The following is a 21,758-nucleotide window of genomic DNA, read 5'->3' as shown; positions in this document are numbered from 1 at the left end:
ATGAAACGCTATAGCAGGAGATCCAGGAGGACTGCTGACACAAACTACATTTTGCCAAAATTTACTTGAGAAAGCCAAAATCCTTCTGGGAAAATGTCATTCTACTGTTTGCCGAAAACGGAATGAGGCCTACAAAGAAAAGAACACAGTACCTACAGTGAAATATGGTGGCGGTTCAATGATGTTTTGGGATTGTTATGCTGCCTCTGGCACTGGGTGCCTTGAATGTGTACAAGGCATCATGAAATCTGAGGATTACCAACGGATTTTGGGTCACACTGTACAGCCCAGTGTCAGAAAGCTGGGTTTGCATCCGAGATCTTGGGTCTTCCAGCAGGACAATGACCCCAAACATACGTCAAAAAGCACCCAGAAATGGATGGCAACAAAGTGCTGGAGAGATCTGAAGTGGCCAGCAATGAATCCAGATCTAAATCCCATTGAACACCTGTGGAGAGATCTTAAAGGGGTACTCCACTGGAAAACATTTGCTTTTATAATCAACTGGTGTCAGAAAGTTAAACAGATTTGTAAATTACTTCTATTAATAAATCTTAATCCTTCCAGTACTTATCAGCTGCTGAATGCTCCAGAGGAAGTTATTTTCTTTTTGAATTTCCTTTCTGTCTGACCACAGTGCTCTCTGCTGACACCACTGTCCATTCCAGGAACTGTCCGGAGCAGGAGAGGTTTGCTATGGGGATTTTTTTCCAACTCTGGACAGTTCCTAAAATAGACAGAGGTGTCAGCAGAGAGCACTGTGGTCAGACAGAAAGGAAATTCAAAAAGAAAAGAACTTCCTCTGTAGTATACAGCAGCCAATAAGTACTGGAAGGATTAAGTTTTTTTTTAATAGAAGTAATTTACAAATCTATAGATTTGTGTAGCTCACTTAGTAGTAGATTGTACCTGAGGTTAAAGGTGTTGCCTTTACCCAAGAAGGCCTATAATTAAACTGTATGGGGGTATATAAACGTATTTATATAGAACCAGTCCTCAAGGTACAATTTGAAGAAAGAGGAAAGAAAAAAGAAAAGAAAAAAGAATGTAAGAAATGAGAGTTGGTCCAGAAAAAGTTAATATGTGGTATTTATTGATTGCAACAATTATTTAAAATAAAATATGATATAGGACGACCTATTAAACCTCAGCAGGGCCCTTGCATGGGGTATAGGGGTCCAAAAAAAAAAAATTAGAATGGTAAAAATGCAATAAGATAAAACAATTATGTGGAGATAAAATATAATAAAATAAATTATAGTAATGTACTGTATATCGAAAACAGTTATTGGCAGTCTCTGGTATAAATCAAATTCATTCGTTTGAAGCGCTTATTAGAGGGTGCCTGAGATGTTCAGCATTGGAGTGGAAATGTACTGTAATGATGAGCTGGTGATCTGTCTCAGTTCATTCAGAAATTAGCATACAGATTTGCCGTGGTGGTACAGTGTGACAATGTTGGCACAGTTCATGTAACAGTGTGTAGATGTTATCAATCTTCGGTAGATGATACAGTGTTGCCAAAGGGCTGTGCTGCACTGCAGTATCGTACGGCTGTTTGTAATAGAGTTCGGTGCACAGCACCACTCACCGGCTCCTAGGAAGAACAAGACGGGACAGACTGGCACGGCTGGGCAGTCGGCACAGGTGGAAAAAGTGACTGTCCGGCAGTTGGATAGCTGGGTCCTGGGCTGGCATGGCTGGCGTCCAGCCTGTTGGAGTAAATGTCCCAGGACTGTGGTTTGCCGTTGGATGTTCCGGAGCTAGTTTCGGGAGTGGTGATCTGTGGTGGCGTCCTCGTGTCTGAACGGAGCGCTATCTGCGCGCGTAAAGCGGTGGTCACCGCACAGAGGGCATCCAGCAGTTGCGAATGATTAGCGATGTAGTTAGCGATATACAGTGTATTCTCAAATGGCTATACGCGTTTCAAGGCCTCGGGCCTTTTCTTCAGTAGCAATGGAGATTGCTACTGAAGAAAAGGCCCGAGGCCTTGAAACGCGTATAGCCATTTGAGAATACACTGTATATCGCTAACTACATCGCTAATCATTCGCAACTGCTGGATGCCCTCTGTGCGGTGACCACCGCTTTACGCGCGCAGATAGCGCTCCGTTCAGACACGAGGACGCCACCACAGATCACCACTCCCGAAACTAGCTCCGGAACATCCAACGGCAAACCACAGTCCTGGGACATTTACTCCAACAGGCTGGACGCCAGCCGTGCCAGCCCAGGACCCAGCTATCCAACTGCCGGACAGTCACTTTTTCCACCTGTGCCGACTGCCCAGCCGTGCCAGTCTGTCCCGTCTTGTTCTTCCTAGGAGCCGGTGAGTGGTGCTGTGCACCGAACTCTATTACAAACAGCCGTACGATACTGCAGTGCAGCACAGCCCTTTGGCAACACTGTATCATCTACCGAAGATTGATAACATCTACACACTGTTACATGAACTGTGCCAACATTGTCACACTGTACCACCACGGCAAATCTGTATGCTAATTTCTGAATGAACTGAGACAGATCACCAGCTCATCATTACAGTACATTTCCACTCCAATGCTGAACATCTCAGGCACCCTCTAATAAGCGCTTCAAACGAATGAATTTGATTTATACCAGAGACTGCCAATAACTGTTTTCGATATACAGTACATTACTATAATTTATTTTATTATATTTTATCTCCACATAATTGTTTTATCTTATTGCATTTTTACCATTCTAATTTTTTTTTTTGGACCCCTATACCCCATGCAAGGGCCCTGCTGAGGTTTAATAGGTCGTCCTATATCATATTTTATTTTAAATAATTGTTGCAATCAATAAATACCACATATTAACTTTTTCTGGACCAACTCTCATTTCTTACATTCTTTTTTCTTTTCTTTTTTCTTTCCTCTTTCTTCAAATTGTACCTTGAGGACTGGTTCTATATAAATACGTTTATATACCCCCATACAGTTTAATTTACAAATCTGTTAAACTTTCTGACACCAGATGTTTTCCAGTGGAGTACCCCTTTAAAATTGCTGTTGCCCTTCCAATAAGAGAGACCTGGAGCAGTTTGCAAAGGAAGAGTGGTCCAACATTCAGTCTGAGAGGTGTAAGAAGCTTATTGATGGTTATAGGAAGCAACTGATTTCAGTTATTTTTTCCAAAGGGTGTGCAGCCAAATATTAAGTTAAGGGTGCCAATAATTTTGTCCAGCCCATTTTTGGAGTTTGATGTGACATTATGTCCAAATAGCTTTTTTTCTTCCCTTTTTTGGTTTAGTTCCAATACGCACAAAGGGAATAAACATGTATATAGCAAAACATGTGTTACTGCAATCCTTTTCTGTGAGAAATACTTCATTTTCTTGAAAAATGTCAGGGGTGCCCACATTTGCGGCCATGACTGTATATAGGGGGGGATTTATCAGAACTGTGCAGATGACAAGTTGACCAGTTACCCATAGAAACCAATCAGATTGCTTCTTTTATATTTAAAAGTACTTTAAAAAGTAATCTGGGTGGTTGCTATGGGCAACTGGTCAACTTTTCCTCTGCACAGGTTTTGATAAATCTCCCCCATAGTGTATATAAAAGGTATGTCTTGGTAAAAGATTATTTTTATTATATTGTATTATATATATATATATATATATATATATTATATAATAAATAACAGATAAAATAATAATTATTATTATGGGTATATGTAGAAAAGATATAGCTGGCACTACCATCTAGTCCCCGTCAGATGTGGGATCAGCAGATACGCGAGTGGTCGCTTTGAAGGTCCGGGCAGTGCTTAAGCAGACGCAGAAGCAGAGGTAAATTATACAGGTGTAAGAATGAACATCTGCAGCACACGTCATGGATCCAACACAACTTTATCGTCAGCTTATGCAGAGCACAGGCAACAATTGTTTTGCTTGCAAAAGCTTCTTCACAGCCTGTGAAGATGCTTTTGTAAGCGAAACAATTGTGTGCTGCAGATGTTCATTCTTACACCTGAGTAATTATTATTATCATTATCTTTAGTTGTAATAGTAGTAGTTGTTTTATTCTATAACTGCATTAAAATGCAATTATTTGCCTCCTGAAGGATGCCTTAAACAGACATAGTTAAAGGGGTACTCTGCCCCTAGATATCTTATCCCCTATCCAAAGGATAGGGGATAAGATGTCAGATCGCGGGGGTCCCGCAGCTGGGGACCCCCGGGATCTCGGCTGCAGCACCCACCTCAATGGCTTCCGGCAACGCTGGAGGCTTCGGATCCCGACCACGCGAGCGGAAGAGCGTGATGTCACGACTCTGCCCCCGTGTGACGTCATGCTCCGCCCCTCAATGCAAGTCTATGGGAGGGGGCGTGACAGCTGCCACGCCCCCTCCCATAGACTTGCATTGAGGGAAGGGGTGTGATGTCACACAAGGGCGGAGTCGTGACGTCACAGCAGTGGGACCCCCGCGATCTGACATCCTATCCCCTATTCTTTGGATAGGGGATAAGATGTCTAGGGGCGGAGTACCCCTTTAAGAGGTACTGTGCACTTTAAGTGTGGTGAAATTATTTTATGACTATGGGTGTTTATGTGATTTGGTGTTGTTTTATTTTCACTATATTTTTTTGTTTGTATTTCATCCAGTCAACAAGGTCTACGAGTAGACATGAAAGGTCCTTGCAACTGCTGACACAGGAGAAAGGAGCCAGTAGTTTGGGGCATACGACAGACACAAGGATCATGTCCCCCACACTTTATCATCCTTCAGACCAGAGGAATAAAGAAAACATACAGCAAACAAAAAAGAAGGAGCCACGACCCAGAGGTAACTCGCTAATAAGATACTATATGTCAATGGACTATAACTGCTGTACATCTTCTGTAGCACAATATCTTATTTGTTATACAAGCACTGATCATCATTTTTCACAATCTTCCTTCTCGGCACTATACATCTACCATATGTAGGTTGTCAGTGACTTCATGTGACATCTGTGTACTATCCCCTGGCTAAAAGTATGATCAGTGACAGATAAAATTTATAAGGAGCCTAAGGCAACAAACAAGTTACAAACCCTACTCCATGTATGTATTTCAGATCACTCACTGTGATACAAGCATGTACAATCTGCTATAGATTCATTTCATATTTCCCAGGAAGTTGTAGCATTTATGTAGTTGTAGTTTTATGTGCAGGTCTTGGTCTCTTTCCCTGGTTGGTCTTCCTGATTATCTATCATTGGAATATATTCTGGATACAGACAATTAGGGCTGGGTCAGACCAGCATAGCAAGTCATACTAGTAGATTGCGATATAAAGCACCAAGAAAAACTGGGGTATGGATGTACTTGAATAAAACATAACTTAGGGTAAATTCTTAAACAACCCCAACACGTTGGCACTGACACATCACTACTGAGTTTCCCTCATGGAAGTGTGAAACGTCGTGTTAGAGATGCTTTGTCAATTTTTGTCACGCACATTACGGTATTTACTATGAACAATTTTGTCCATTATTTGTAACGCCTTAATCTCTTGCCACTTTACATTATAGGGGCATCTTAGGCAAGTGAATATTGACCAGAGGCATGGGGATCACCCTTTTTAGGGTGAGTGCCCCAGTTACATGCCAACAGCCAGGGTAAAACCCAAATCCAGTGCATTAAAGAGCATGGCACATCCTAGTAGGGTGAGCATAGGTAGAGCCATTGCATATTTACCTTATGCTTACTCTGGATTATATTCAATGTGTTTGAGAATACAAGTTGTGATCAAACCACTACTTAAATGGACTTGGTGCATTTGTATGCTATTTTGCTGATGTTTTTATATCATACTCTGTCTGGTTTCTGGAGGACTGCCAGGAAATGTAGTCTTAAAGCAGTGTGTAGCCAGAAGTAAGGCAGAAGAATTGGAGCGTGGACATGGTAGCATCCAGGGCGACTGACAAGTCAGACAGACAGGCACTGCCCGGGGGTTGAGGGGGCCCACCCATGGCAGGACTTGCTGCTTCTCAAGATCAGGGAGCATGCAAGCTAGATATATAGAGACCTGCAGCTTACATGCTCCCTGATCTTTTAACATCTAATGTAGGAGGAAAGCAGAGGGGAGGCATGTTTCTAGGGGCAGATAGGACAGAGAGAGGGGGCATCATTATATATTACTCAAGTGTCATAGAGGCAGTGCTTAGCTGCAGTAGGCTCGCTTCCTTCCTTGACCACCCTTCATCCCTTCCTTGCAAATGATTGATGTACAAGCCTCAGGCTGGTGAGCACAAGATAAAAAAAAAATGTTTTTTAACCCAACCTGCCCCATTGATATATATATAGTAGACCACACCTTGGACCCACAAACAGGACTTATACAGTATTTTCTGCAAACAGACCAAAGTTACTTCTAGTCACTAGTATTCTACTGTAGATTTAATCTCTTAAAGTCTATGGGTGTATCATGGATATGCCACATTATACATCAAAATACCCATTTGAGCATATTCGAACGTAAGTTTGTGGTGTAGCCCCAAAACTTTTGTGCTTGCCTGATTCAGGTGTCTCACTTGAATTTGTAGTCATCTTATTACAATTACCGTTTGTAAACTGAGTTTTACAGAGCATGTATGTAATAATCTGTAGTCTATGATATTTATGAGCTGCTACTCCCCCTCCAGCCCACCTTTGATTGACAGCTTCTTGTCTGTGCTCAGTATAGGCAGAAAGCTGTCAGTCAGAATTGACATCAGAAATGTTTCATTGGCGATAACTTCCACTATGTCAATGAGGCTCTTCCAGTACTTTTTTAAGCAATGCTATCCCATTAAAGGGGTACTCCCCTGGAAAACATTTTTTTAATCAACTGGTGCCAGCAAGTTAAAGGGGTACTCCGGCGCTTAGACATCTTATCCCCTATCAAGCCCCCTCCCATAGGCTTGCATTGAGGGGCGGAGCGTGACATCACACGGGGGCGAAGGCGTGACGTCACGCGCCGCCTGCCCCGTGGTCGCCGGTGATCAGACCCGGAGCGGCCATGCTCCGGGGACTGATTTTAACTGGGGTGCTGCGTGCAAGATCACGGGGGTCCCCAGCGCCGGATTACCCCTTTAAACAGGTTTGTAAATTACTTCTATTGAAAAATCTTAACCCTTCCAGTACTTATCAGCTGCTGTATGATCCACCCGAAGTTCTTTTCTTTTTTAATTTCCTTTCTGTCTGACCACAGTGCTCTCTGCTGACACCTCTGTCCATTTTAGGAACTGTCCGGAGCAGGATAGGTTTGCTATGGGGATTTGCTCCTACTCTGGACAGTTCCTAAAATGGACAGAGGTGTTAGCAGAGAGCACTGTGGTCAAACAAAAGAAATTCAAAAAGAAAAGAACTTCCTCTGGAACATACAGCAGCTGATAGGTACTGGAAATGTTAATATTTTTAATTAGAAGTAATTTACAAATCTGTTTAACTTTCTGGCACCAGTTGATTTATATGAAAAAGTTTACCAGTGGTACCTCTTTAATCATCTTTACTGGAGCATGCCAGTATGCTACTGGGTTAGGACAAAGGGCCCTACTGACACATTAGAAGCCAATAAAGTATTGTTCAGCTTTTCAATACATATAACTGAGAGGTCGGAGATCTATGTAAGATTATTTCCAAACATTGAGCTCTTCACTTTACTGATCCCGATTTGAGAGCGATATCACCTGATTATCTTGCAATTGCATATAGGAAAGGCACAAGGCCTGTGCGCAGCTACTTTAAGACCCTCAAAAACATCCAAAATGGTTGAATAGAGGAAATATAGGTATATTATGGCACAAGAAGCAGTATACCTGCCCCTTAATGTGTAACTGGAAGACATTGAGGTTTATATATATTTACCCAATGCCAGTCTCTCTGGTGCCCTCCTGGATCTAAACAAACTATCTATTTTGAATTCATTTGAAGCAATTATAACTATAATTTTTCCAGACAAGCACCAACAGTTTATTGTTTCGAGTTAATTTTGCCATGATGTGATTTTGGAATTTCTCATGTAGTTTTTCATGCGGCTTGATTCTCATTTCTGGACAGCATGAACTGCTTTGTGTCCCAAAATGAACTATGGATTCTGCCAGAGGGAGATGCACAGAGACATGGACAGCTCTTAGAGTTCAGCCTTATTTATACATAGTATACAATGGGTAATTTTTCATTATTTGCTATCTTGTGTTTATGTGTATTTATTTTGCCACTTTGTTTTTTCCTAAAAATGGTTTGTTTTACCTTGGAATTGTTATTTTCTTTGGTGGAATTATCATAGATTGTATTTGCTGTTGAATGCTACTTTTTAGGGACATCTTAGGTGAAGTGAGGTAGGTTCCTTAGTAAAATCATTCTTACCATGGCAGCTATTCTGCTGCTGGCAGGGTTATTAGATGACAGGAGAGTGAATGTCACTCTATCAAATCCTTAAGACTATCTATATGGTATTGATTTCTTAGCTTTTTTGAATCATGTAGTGTTCTTAGAGGTGGTAAAAAAGGTAAGATTTATTTTGATATTCCTTCTGAAACTTCTTTGGTATATATATGGTTTCAATAATTTTATATAATACACTCTGATGATTGCCAGGTCAGCTCTGTGATATGGTTTTATTTCTTTATAGTGCTCAGAACTCAATTTTTCTTATTCTCCAAACTAGCTGAGTACCCGGCGCTGCCCAGTTTTTCCTACCTAATCCTTTTGGGGGAGGAAAAGCAACAAAGGAGGAAGCTTTTGTCCTTACATCCCATCCTCAAATCCTGACCCCATTTACCCTCCTCATATCTTGACCCCAAATCCTCTCCTCATATCCCTTTCCTCATATGTTGTCCTCATATCCTGACCTCATATCCCATCCTAATATCCCAACCTCGTACCCTGACCTCATATCCCGTCCTCATATCCCTACCTGATATCCTGTCCCTATATCTCCTTCCCATATCCCATCCCCATATCTTGTTGCCATATCCTGACCTCATATCACGGCCTTATATCCTGTCCCCACATCTGACATCATATGCCGACCTAATATCCTGACCTCATATCCCGTCCCCATATCCTGTCCTCATAACTAATCCTCATTTCTAATCCTCATATCCCATCCTCAGGTGGGGCTGAGTTGTGAGGAAGATATTGTAATCGGAAAATAAAAGGGGTGTGGCTTAAAGGGTCTGTATTTGCAAGATGGAGCATAGAATGAGTGGAGGGTGTGGTTGGCCAGCCGAACTGATGCATTCACCAGGAGATGCAGAGCAGAGCTTGTGGAGTATGGTACCAGAAGTATATACTTGCTTGAAACAAAAACCCCATCCTTCACATATGGGGGTTAGAGTTAATTTAACTATTATATATTTTTATTTGACATATCAGTAACATGTGACCAAATATTATCGAAATATCTCCAGCCGAAAGTTATGCTGGATTTGCATTGGATTTGCATTGGACTAAAAAACCCTGACCCTTGCAAATGAGGGTAGGTTTTGGGTTAAATTAACTATCCTATATTTTTAGTGGACATATGAGTAACGTGACTGAGTATTATCGAAATATCTCCAGCTGTTTGGAAGTTATGCAGTAACAAACTGTATCTATACAGCGCATTTGGAGTTTCAGGTCAAAAAGATTGCGCTTTGACCACTATAACAATGCAATAAGAAAAAAATATGCACGAATTGTAGACCTAAGAATCACTGTGAGCATTTAACATGGAATTTCACTTCCTACATATGTCACATATTCAACTTAAGGTATATTGGGGTTACGGCTTATGTCATTCAGTTATTGTAGTCTTTTAAGATACCTGTATTATTGTTTATTAAACAAAATTCTGCATTATTTATAGGGCATTCTTACAGGAAGTTTAAAACGATTATGACGAATGTACTGTAAAAGTAAAAATTTTTTATATTATCTCTGCCCAAACAAGTGATCATCTAAGCCTGGTGCTTGAGGCATTTAGTTAAAGTAAGTTATCAATATCAACCGCCCTGTACTTTAAAGGATACACTACAGATCAAACCTACCTAATGGTGCTATGCCCTGAGGCATCTTTCAGGTAAAATGAGCAAATGCACCTAGGTATGCCTCAGGCTTAACAAACTACTTAGTACACAAGGTCCCTTGTGGAACCTGTCACTGCAAAATTGTGATATTACAAAATATCTTTAATAGGAAATGTTAAAATATCTGAGCTGTATGTGGAACTACTTCAATGTGGGTGCAGTTTTTCATTATTTTGGTCAATTATTAATAAATACATGAAGTTTATATTGATCTGCTATACAGTAATTTAGCGACTAATATAGCAACATTAGTGCCTATGGGGATCCTAAGCAGTCAGTAGCCCAAGAGAAATTCTTAGCAACAAAGGTCTTGGCCAAAACGATAAGTACTCAAGATCCCAGAGGAAATCCTAAGCAATAGAATTCAATTCCAAGATGCTAAGCAGCCTGGACTTAATGTTCAGTAGTCAAAACCCAAAAGCCAGAATGCCCAAACCGACATAATAATGGGCTCCTAATCCAACAAAGCTAGATCTAGGAGAAGGCTGCCCCATTTGGAGTCTTGTGCATAATGGGAAACTTCTTACAGGAGCTGCAGGATAAAGAGTCAGCGCTGGCTGAAACAACCACAGGTGTAAAGAAATGATTTATTCAGAGAAATGCCACACATTTTACCAAAATGCATCACATTTCTCTGAATAAACCATTTCTTTACACCTGTGGTTGTTCCAGCCAGCGCTGATTCTTTATCCTGCAGCTCCCGTAAGAAGTCACCCATTATCCGCTACCAATCAGTAGGAGGGCCGCGGACGGAACTTTTATCTCACTCATTGTTGTTGTTCACACAACCACCTGCAGGAAACACAACTCTCTCCTTACTGGGGATTATCCGCTGGTGGTGTTTCACTATGGAGCACATTCTTTTCTTTTATTTCTATTTGGAGTCTTCGCATACATGTATAAATGGAGGATGGAATCTCAGAATCAACACTTCTGTTGTACTCAAAGCACCCTAGTCTGGCATTGTCAATAACTCTAAAATTCTGAAAGTGGTAATAAATGCTAGAAAGTATTTATTAATATTGGAAGCATCAGAAACTATGTTAAAAGGGTTGTCCAGGCAAAAAATGTTTATTTGTTTATTTTTTATAAATGGCTTTTAATCCTATAAAATAACAAAATAAGTAATACACACCCTATGAATCTTCTGCCATTCCTGTGTCAACACCTACTGGGCACCCACTGATTTCTACACCGTGTCAACATCATATGTGACTGCTACAGCCAGAAATTGAGGTCCCCACTGGAGCTTAAGAAGTCACATATTGTATCAACACTTCATCGCTGGAACTGTGTACAGTACTGGGCACCAGTGTACAAGAAAGCTATAGTGGAGCTGGAGAGGGTTCAAAGACGGGCAACCAGGGTAAAACGGGAAATGGGAGGACTACAGTACCCAGAAAGATTATCAGAATTAGGGTTATATAGTTTGGAAAAAAGAAGGCTTAGGGGCGACCTAATAACTATGTATAAATATATCAGGGGGCAGTACAGAGATCTCTCCCGTGATCTATTTATTCCCAGGACTGTATCTATTACAAGAGGGCATCCGCTACGTTTAGAGGCAAGAAGGTTTCTACACCAGCACAGACGGGGATTCTTTACTGTAAGACCAGTGAGACTGTTGAACTCTCTCCTGGAGGAGGTGGTCATGGTGAACTCTGTAAAAGAGTTCAAAAGGGGTCTGGATGTATTTTTGGAGAGTAATAACATTACAGGTTAAGGATACTAGATTTATAGGGACAGAACGTTGATCCAGGGATTTATTCTGATGCCATATTTGGAGTCGGGAAGGAATTTTTACCTCTAGTATGAGGGTTTTTTGCCTTCCTCTGGATCAACTCAGTAGGGACTCATTAGTTATGGCTTGAACTTGATGGACTCTGGTCTTTTTCAACCTTATGAACTATGGGGGAGATTTTTCAAAACATGTTCAGAGAAAAAGTTGCTGAGTTGCCCATAGCAACCAATCAGATCACTTCTTTCATTTTTGCAAAGGCCTCTGAAAAAGCAAAGAAGCAATCTGATTGGTTGCTATGGGCAACTCAGCAATTGTTCCTTTGCACAGGTTTTGATAAATCTCCCCATATGTTACTATGTATTTTACTAAGTAAAGGACTAGTGGGAGAACAAGGATGTGTCGATATGGGAGCAGGGAATTTGGATGGTGAGCTTTACTCCTTTTGTTATTGGATTGTATTGGATTGTAAGTTGTTTGCAAAAATGTTATGGAGCTGGACAACAACTTTTGAAACTACTGGAGGAAGGAGGAGACGAACTTGCTACCCCCTGTTGTAGCTCTACTGTGCTTTGCCTAAAATGGACCTGTTATCAGGTTTTTGGTGTATAAACTAAGGCCCAGCAAAAGCCTAACAACGTTCGCCCCGTTCACATGTTGGCAACGCCTCTCAGGCTGCTGGTTACCTCCTCCAAAAGACATTGCTAACATGTGGAGGGGAGGAACTTTGCTGGGCTTTTGAAGCCTAGGGGGATGCCCCCTGGGTTTTCAAGTCTGGTATGCATATCAGTTGAAGGTGGGATATCTTGATATTGGATGGGTCAATTATTAAAACAAAGTTATACATGGATCAGAAGAATATTACAAGAACAGATCTTCTCTAATGTTGGCTAGTGGGTGAGTGGACCTTCCCTTGTACTATGCTGCCCTAACATAGGGCGATATACTGTATTATGGTAACTGATCTTTTTTTTTTTAGAAGAAATTGGTCATTAGCATCACCCATTCTAACCTATTGGTATAGGCTTGTAGTGCAGATGACACTGATGACAATGGTACTTACCATTCACAGATCTGTGCCTCCATTTAGGGAATAGTCCTGGTTTCTAAATATGTTAATAAAGTATCTTGGTGCACAGAGGCACGTTCCCAAGCCCTGGTTCACATTGATGTCTAGCTTGATTCTTCATAGGAAATACTTCCTCCCCTGTGCTAAGCCTCCTAGGTTGCAGAATGAAGCTCTACTCTGTGCAGCCAGCCACAGAAGACATGAAGTGAAATCTCTCTGTTCACAAGATTTCACAGCATAGAAGAGGGGTGTGAAGTGCTGGGCAGATGTTGTTACCCTAGGGGCAGATGGTATTAAACCCTTGTGTTTGTGATGCCAGGGCATGGTTTATCCTTAACCACCCAAAGGTATACCGAGGCTAGTCACAGTGGCAAAGAAGACACCGACGCCAAGTTACGGACTACGGTAGCTTTACTGAGTGTAGACATTTGGAACAGTCTATGAAGTACATCCAGGGCCCAAGGAGGTGACCAGTGACTCAGAGGCCTCACAGGCTTGCTGGGACTTGTGGTTGGACAGGAGAATTTAGTGCAGGCCATGCTGGGTAGACAGATGACTTGACCTGACTGACTTGTGACTGACAGGACGGTGACTTTATCTTACTTGCACTTGACATGTGGCTGCAGGACTTGACTTGAGGCCTCCACTTCTCTGGGCACACACACTAGGCACGGATTTACTGGACATCAGCAGAAAGCAAGAGATAAGCTAGCTCAACCCAGGGTTTCTATGGGTGAGACTAGTAGGGAGCCCATAGGTCACCTTTGGGGTCAGCTGGTGACTGGTACCTCCTGGGTAACAATCACATGGTACATTTTATTGAAGGCATAACACATTTTTTTAATTTACAACATATGCAAAGGGGAAACAACTACAGGGGGCTATGGGACACTGAGGGACACTGCCTGACAGGGCAGGAAAGGTACAGGGCAACACCATCCCATATCTGGGCCACCACAGTTGTAGCTGCAGAATGGAGCTCCATTCTGCAGCATAGGAGGCTTATCACAGAAAAAAAGCTTTTCCTATGAAGATTCAAGCCAGATGTCACTGTGCCCCTCTTGGGAACATCCCCAAGAACCCAGATACCCCATTGACATATTAAGAAAACCAAGAATATCACTGGAATGGAGGTACAGATCTGGGAATGGTAAGTACAGTTGCCATCAGTGTCACCCGCACTACAAGTCTAACCAGTAGGTTAGTGCAGGTGATACTGATGATGGATTCCCTTAATCTACTGAAGATAACATGATGAAAGATGTTTCCTCTGCAGAAAAATAGGTGAGAATCCTGATGGTACTTGTTCTTGTGCTTTCCAGGATATTGAGGAATTACGTGAATAACTGTTTACTATTGTTATGTTTATATTGGTAACATTTACTTTAGCTGTGTTTTTCCTGCAAAAACAATTTACATTTTATTACATTTCTTAGGCTGTTCAATACAATTTTTAGAGTACAACTCAATGCACTGACATAGTAATCAATTATCAAAGATATTTCTAATGTAGAAAATGTTAGAACTATGTGAACATAACAATCAGGTTTAACAGTCTGGTCAGTAACATACTTAATATGTTGTAGGAATAGATTACCATCCACATCCACCTACGGATCCTCTTACTAATGAGAAAGGCAGGAGACTGAGAACTGTTGGGAGTGCAAAGAAGGAACAGTCAAAACCAGTGCCTGGTAAGTAGCCTCCTATAGGTAAATAATTATTCTGAAGAGCAAGGACAAAATATATAATCATGGGCCCAGGGAAAACTTGTAACCAGTATACTTACCTAACAGGGTACATACCATTATACCACTTGGTCTTTCAGCTTATATCAAGTATAGTATCTATTCTTATGGTTATTGCCTGGGCTATTGAAAATGAAACAATGACCAATAAGGTGTAGACAGTGGGTGTACACCCAGGGCAACCCAGGACCTCTCAGTGAAAGCCATGGAGATTGGGTAGTTTGAAAGAACGAGGTGGTGAATTTGGAGCACCTGAACACACAGAGAATGGGAGCCCATTGAGTGATGGCACATTTGTATGCATTTCTGTTTCTAACTTTTCACAACACCCACCTCTATTTTCCCAGGCTTCCCAGCTAGGTAGTATGAGGAATTTTGATAACTTCAGTTCAATGTCCAACTGAATAGTACTTTGCCATTAGCTCTGACCCAAATAATGTGTTCATTTATACAACAGTGTATGTCTGCACATAATAATAATACTAATAATACTATACAGTAATACTGTTGATGGATTAAAGGGGCCTGAGCCAAAACGGTCATTAGTTCATATTTAACTGCAAGAAGAAGTGTGTGCCCCTTAATATGGTTCTCTGTTTACCTGGAATACAATCTAGTCTTCATATTTTTCTTTCTTTAAGCTGAGTTTCTGGTTTGGACAAACCTTTCTCCTTCTGACAGACCTATAGGCAGGAATTGATTATAGATTCTGCAAGATAGTGGTCTGTAGTCCATCTTTTGGGAATTACAACCACCAAGATCACTGTGTCACTGCATGTTCAGGAAACTTTTGTTTTGATTACATTGGGCTGCACTTTCTCAAACATATGTAAAGAGTTCAAAACGAAGACTTCACAATACTCACTCAAATTTCCAAAGTGACAGGTCTGTGATACTTCGCAAAGCAACATTTCCATTCAGCATTCAGCTCCAAAAGTTACTGTGGTGCTCTCCCTTCACTTCATTGAAGTATCCAAGTACATGCATTAAGTTAAAGTGTATAATTTTTTTTTATATTTTTGGGTGAAAATATGCTGCCCTTGCAGCTATTTCCTGTGTGTCTCAGGTGACAAAATCCAGGAAGTGTGGGGGCAGGACAAGTAGGGTTCTGTGCAGGCTCCTGGCTTGTCAATTAGCGTACTGTTTGAGCCTGTGGCCCATCACAGAGCCTCAGTTCACAGAGCCCTGCTTGTCCTCAGTGTACAGAACCCTGCTTGTCCACAGTGTACAGAGCCCTGCTTGTCCTCAGTGTACAGATCACTGCTTGTCCTCAGTGTACAGAGCCCTGCTTGTCCTCAGTGCACAGAGCACTGCTTGTCCTCAGTGTACAGAGACCTGCTTGTCCTCAGTGTACAGAGCCCTGCTTTTCCTCAGTGTACAGAGTCCTGCTTGTCCTCAGTGTACACAGCCCTGCTTGTCCTCAGCGTACAGAACACTGCTTGTCCTCAGTTTACAGATCCCTGCTTGTCCTCAGTGCACAGAGCACTGCTTGTCCTCAGTGTACAGACACCTGCTTGTCCTCACTACACAGAGCCCTGCTTGTCCTCAGTGTACACAGCCCTGCTTGTCCTCAGCGTACAGAACACTGCTTGTCCTCAGTTTACAGATCCCTGCTTGTCCTCAGTGCACAGAGCACTGCTTGTCCTCAGTGTACAGAGACCTGCTTGTCCTCAGTGTACAGAGCCCTGCTTGTCCTCAGTGTACAGAGCCCTGCTTGTCCTCAGTGCACAGAGACCAGCTTGTTCTCAGTGTACAGATCCCTGCTTGTCCTCAGTGTACAGAGCCCTGTTTGTCCTCAGTGTACAGAGCCCAGCTTATCCTCAGTGCACAGAGCCCTGCTTGTCCTCAGTGTACAGAGCCCTGGTTGTCCTCAGTGTACAGATCCTTGTTTGTCCTCAGTGTACAGAGCCCTGCTTGTCATCAGTGCACAGAGCACTGCTTGTCCTCAGTGTACAGAGACCTGCTTGTCCTCAGTGTACAGAGCCCTGCTTTTCCTCAGTGTACGGAGCCCTGCTTGTCCTCAGTGTACACAGCCCTGCTTGTCCTCAGTGCACAGAGACCAGCTTGTCCTCAGTGTACAGATCCCTGCTTGTCCTCAGTGTACAGAGCCCTGTTTGTCCTCAGTGTACAGAACCCAGCTTATCCTCAGTGCACAGATCCCTGCTTGTCCTCAGTGTACAGAGCCCTGCTTGTCCTCAGTGTACAGAGCCCTGCTTGTCCTCAGTGCACAGAGCACTGCTTGTCCTCAGTGTACAGAGACCTGCTTGTCCTCAGTGTACAGAGCCCTGCTTTTCCTCAGTGTACAGAGTCCTGCTTGTCCTCAGTGTACACAGCCCTGCTTGTCCTCAGCGTACAGAACACTGCTTGTCCTCAGTGCACAGAGCCCTGCTTGTCCTCAGTGTACAGAGCTCTGCTTGTCCTCAGTGTACAGAGCCCTGCTTGTCCTCAGTGTACAGAGCCCTGCTTGTCCTCAGTGTACAGAGCCCTGCTTGTGTTCACTGTACAGATCCCTGCTTGTCCTCAGTGTACAGAGCCCTGCTTGTCCTCAGTGCACAGAGCACTGCTTGTCCTCAGTGTACAGAGACCTGCTTGTCCTCAGTGTACAGAGCCCTGCTTTTCCTCAGTGTACAGAGCCCTGCTTGTCCTCAGTGTACACAGCCCTGCTTGTCCTCAGCGTACAGAACACTGCTTGTCCTCAGTGTACAGAGACCTGCTTGTCCTCAGTGTACAGAGCCCTGCTTTTCCTCAGTGTACAGAGTCCTGCTTGTCCTCAGTGTACACAGCCCTGCTTGTCCTCAGTGTACAGAGCCCTGCTTGTCTGCCCACACTTCTTGTATTTTGTTTCTTCACAAACACAGAAAGGCAACAGCTGCAGGGACAAGGCAGTATTTTTTTCATCCAAAAATATACACATTTTTTACCAACGTATAATACACATATATTTATAATGTTCACAGTTGCAGGTACACAGACCAGGCTCTCTGCTGCAGATAGCACTAGCTAAGTCTTGCCCTAACAGCCTGTGTTCCATCCTGGTTTGTCTGTTACTATTAAAAAGCAGTGAATAGCAGACTGCAGAGACACCTAGTGGTCAATCTTGTTAGAGCTATTTTTCTGGAATAAGGAATCAGTTTTGATTAATGAACTGATTTACAAATATGTTGGAAATCACATAGAAAGGGGTAAGTGTATGATCACAATAGGTCCAACTGCTGTGGAATCGGGTCCCAAGCCAGAACAGAAATGTGGTAACACATGCACATGCTCTATTGGAGCTGCCAGAGAGACAGCCAAGCACTGTATTCAGCTATCTCTAGCCACTCCCATAGACAGGTATAGGAGCAGTGGTGCTGTCTGCTGCTGTGTTCTGGCTGGAGATTTTTGACCCATTTTTGAGATTGTGAAAGGTTCGTGTAGTTGGAGCTACGTCTTAACAGTGGAACAACCCATTTATTAATAATGCATTTATATACCTTACATTTTAGACTATTCCAGACTGCAGGCATTCCTAAAGATACCTTATGTTTTAACAAAAGTAATGACTGTAGATTTGCTTGGGGACATGCAGAACACTGATTAATTTCCTGATTAGATTCTCTTTCAGTTATACTGGTATAGAAAATAACATTTTGAAAAATAAAAATACAATAACCAAATAACAACAATCCATATTTGAAAAATGGAAGCACTGTCTGCAAACTAAATTGGTCACCTTAGTTATGAAACAGAGTGCCGGCATTCTAAATGAATAAAATGAAAATATTGCCTTTGCTTTATGGCTTATCAGTGGGAACAGCAGGGAGAGATCTCAGAACTAATAAAAATCCACTTGCAATTTAAAACATGCAGATAAGGAGAAATGTATTTCATATGATATATTTTCTCACAGACAGCTCTTCAGTGGGACACTGCAGAAATGAAGATAAGCTCTCTGTTCAGATCCATATGCCGTCCTGCGAGAGAGAAAACAGACCAAAGACATCAAGCAACGCAGGCGCAGACATCACAGGTTAGACTGCACCTCCCTTACAAAGTCTTCTGTACCTCTTTGATAGGGAAAGGGGATTGTTCTGGATTTAACAAGGGGGTAAATTGCAAACTGAATGAGAATACAGCATGCAAACTGTGCGATGCACTACAGTGTCTATGTTAATGTCTTAGGTTACATGCGCCAATTCCTACAATTATTTTATGAAAAAGCTATGAATATTTAACACATCTCTGTTTAACCCTTAAAAGTTTAGATGCTACTGTAGTTTTCCTGTATGCAGGATACACAAACTGAAGACATTTTTATTGTCTGACTATATCAGAGCTTTTCAAACTTTTCATATTGGTGACACCATTTTTAGGCATGCGTAGTTTTGTGATACACCCTTCACTGTACCACCAGCATCCTACGATACGCAACGTGATACCAGTATCTAGTTTCAGTATTACATATGTGTCTTCTCTCGCTTTATCACCCACTGTGCCACTTCATCCCCCCTGTTTATCAATTATGTGCCATTCCATTCCCCCTTTTATCAATCCCTGTGCAATTTAATACCCCCTTTATCACCCCCTGTGCCATTTGATCCCCCCATGTAATTTCATACCACCTTTTGCCCCCCCCCCCCTTGCCACTTAATCCCCCTCTTGAACCCCCCATTCTATTTCATTACCCCGTGATCATTTCTGTGCCATTTCATTCCACCCTTTATAAACTTTTGAGCCTTCCCCCCCCCCCCCATTACTCCCTGTGCCACATCATTCTCCCCTTTGATCCTCTCCTGTGCTATTTCATCCCCCCTTTACCTTTCCCAGTGCCACATCATTATCCCCCCCCCCCCCCCTTGTTTCTCTGCTTTGCCATTGCATTCTTACCTGGCCCGTATCTCACGGTGCACTCCAGCAGGCCCAGCTACAGGCTCGGAGTCTGGGCAGGTCTGATGAGTAGTGTCCTGCTGGATGTCCTTAGTCCCAGCAACCACTGCTAATTACTGATTTAGAGTGGCCCTTCAGATGTTGCAATACTGCAACTCCCAGCACGTCCACACTACAGGCATGCTGGGAGTTGTAATTCGGTAACATATGAAGGGCCAAATGTTGCAGAACTACAACTCCAAACATGCATGGATTGTCTTGGCTTGCTGGAAGTTGTAGTTGTGCAACATCTGCAGGGGCATAGTTTGTAGACCATTGCACAGTGGTTTCCAAACGGTGGCCCTCCAGATGTTGCAAATCTACAACTCCCAGCATGCCCGGACAGTCTCTGGTTGCCTAGGCATGCTGGAAGTTTTAGTTTTGCAACAGTTGGAGTTACCCTGGTTGGGAAACAATGACTATATATAATATATAAAAATATGTCTATATAAAAGATCTAAGATCTAATACGCACAATTACTTGAAAGAAAAGAAATACATGGGTATATGTGTTTTTATTCAAATATATGTGTCTATATGTAATGTATACTGTATATACAACCGAGATAGATATATATATATATATATATATATATATATATATATATATATATAATGTTTTAGTAGAGCTTTATTGGGGAGATATATCTCTGTCCATCCATATATTTTATTTATTTATGTGTGTGTAGATATATATATATATACATATATATATATATATATATATATATATATATATATATATATACTATGTAGCAGTGTTTCCCAAAAAGGGTGCCTTCAGCTGTTTAAAAGATTTAAAACTTCAACTCCACGCATGCACAGATGGACTTTGACTTTTTGGGATTGCTGGGAGTTGTAGTTTTGCAACAGATGGAGGCACCCATTTTGTGAATCAGCAGATGAAACAGGATGGGAATGGTTGCTTAGTAACATTCTGAGCATTGGGGCTGGTCAGGTGACTGGGGCAGAAAACGGCAGTTATGAGGAAGTGAGCACAGAGCGGCAGAAAAGAATACTGGGAACTGTAGTTTATAGACAGCCTGCGGGGAAGTGAACAAGTAGGAGGGCAAAAAGGTGTATTAGAGCCACGTACAGAAGATAGAAAGGTCACAGTAGAATAATAGATGCAAGGTTAATGTCCTATGCTGATCTGAGTTGTTGTTGTTTTTAAATTCAGTTAATTGGATAACCCCTTTAAATTAAAGTGATTTAGAAAAATGACTATTGGGCACAGTGCTGCACTATAATCATTTTTCATAACCCTACCTAAAACTAAAGGGACTTTAATTTTAAACATAGGATGTGATATCTGAGCGAAAACAGGTAACAAGGATTATGACCATCATGACAGTCACAAGGCTATCTCAGGGTTCGGAGAGATATGTTAGGATTTATTATTTCATTACCTAAAACATATTTTTTTTTATATAAGAACTAAGAAAGGTGGATGAGAGAGCCTGGATTTTTTGTAGGTGGAAGGAGGGGCCGCCCTTAAAATTAGAATTCTACCTTTCATGGTTTTAGAATAATGGCGCTTTTTCATGACAATTTGAACAGAATCCATCTTAATTATTTAGTTTTATAACTTTCATATTTTCCGAACGATAAAACAGAACACATTGGAGCACAGCTGGGGGGATATTGTTTTCGTATATCAGAGACATAAAGCAGAACTTGTTATGTCTAAAATATTTTTATTGTTTTACAATGATCTGATTTGCAATAGTCATTAACAAGATTAATATTTTACCAGTCTCCTTATAATGAACCAATCGGGATGCAGCGTTGCTAATGAAGATTAATAACTATAGAAAATGGAATATGTTAAGATGATTGTTCTATTATTCTCTGCAGCGCTCTTCATCTGCTTTCGTTGCTTTACAAAACACTTCCAATATACTCCAGGAACATACATGTTAGCTAAATAGGCACTCGCTGAATGGAAGAGGCATAGACGGTTCACAGATTGAGCAGAGCTGAATATGTCATTTCAAACGACCATCCATTCCCTGGCCTAAATAGACAATATAGAGCAGCGTTTTACAAACAGTGTGTCTCCAGCTGTTGCAAAACTACAACTCCCAGCATGCCCGGACAGCCTTTGGCTGTCCGGGCATGCTAGAAGTTGTAGTTTTGCATCATCTGGTGGCATATTGTTTGGATAGAGAAAGACTATTGGGGAGATTTATCATTGCTTTTAGAGCATTTTTTTTTTGTCTACCTTTTGGC

At 41.8% G+C, this 21,758-nt stretch overlaps 1 protein-coding gene across 11 annotated transcripts in view; it reads left to right on the top strand.

Moving 5' to 3' along the window:
* The window catches only part of CFAP20DC (CFAP20 domain containing), a 512,401-nt gene that overhangs the window by 254,221 nt on the left and 236,422 nt on the right, over positions 1-21,758 (top strand). For all 11 annotated transcript variants that reach the window (XR_008844939.1, XM_056524504.1, XM_056524505.1 and 8 more), the window contains 3 exons: positions 4,635-4,815; positions 14,460-14,567; positions 18,511-18,630. Coding sequence is in view for 10 of the 11 variants with exons in the window: in XM_056524504.1 (XP_056380479.1) it covers positions 4,635-4,815; positions 14,460-14,567; positions 18,511-18,630 (409 nt within the window). In the remaining variant the exon portion in view is untranslated. The remainder of the gene's footprint in view (positions 1-4,634; positions 4,816-14,459; positions 14,568-18,510; positions 18,631-21,758) is intronic.

The sequence above is a fragment of the Hyla sarda genome, chromosome 6 (genome assembly GCF_029499605.1).
Source record: "Hyla sarda isolate aHylSar1 chromosome 6, aHylSar1.hap1, whole genome shotgun sequence".
NCBI lineage: Eukaryota > Metazoa > Chordata > Amphibia > Anura > Hylidae > Hyla > Hyla sarda.
Note: the sequence above shows the minus strand (reverse complement) of the source record. Positions and strands in the feature narration are given on the sequence as shown.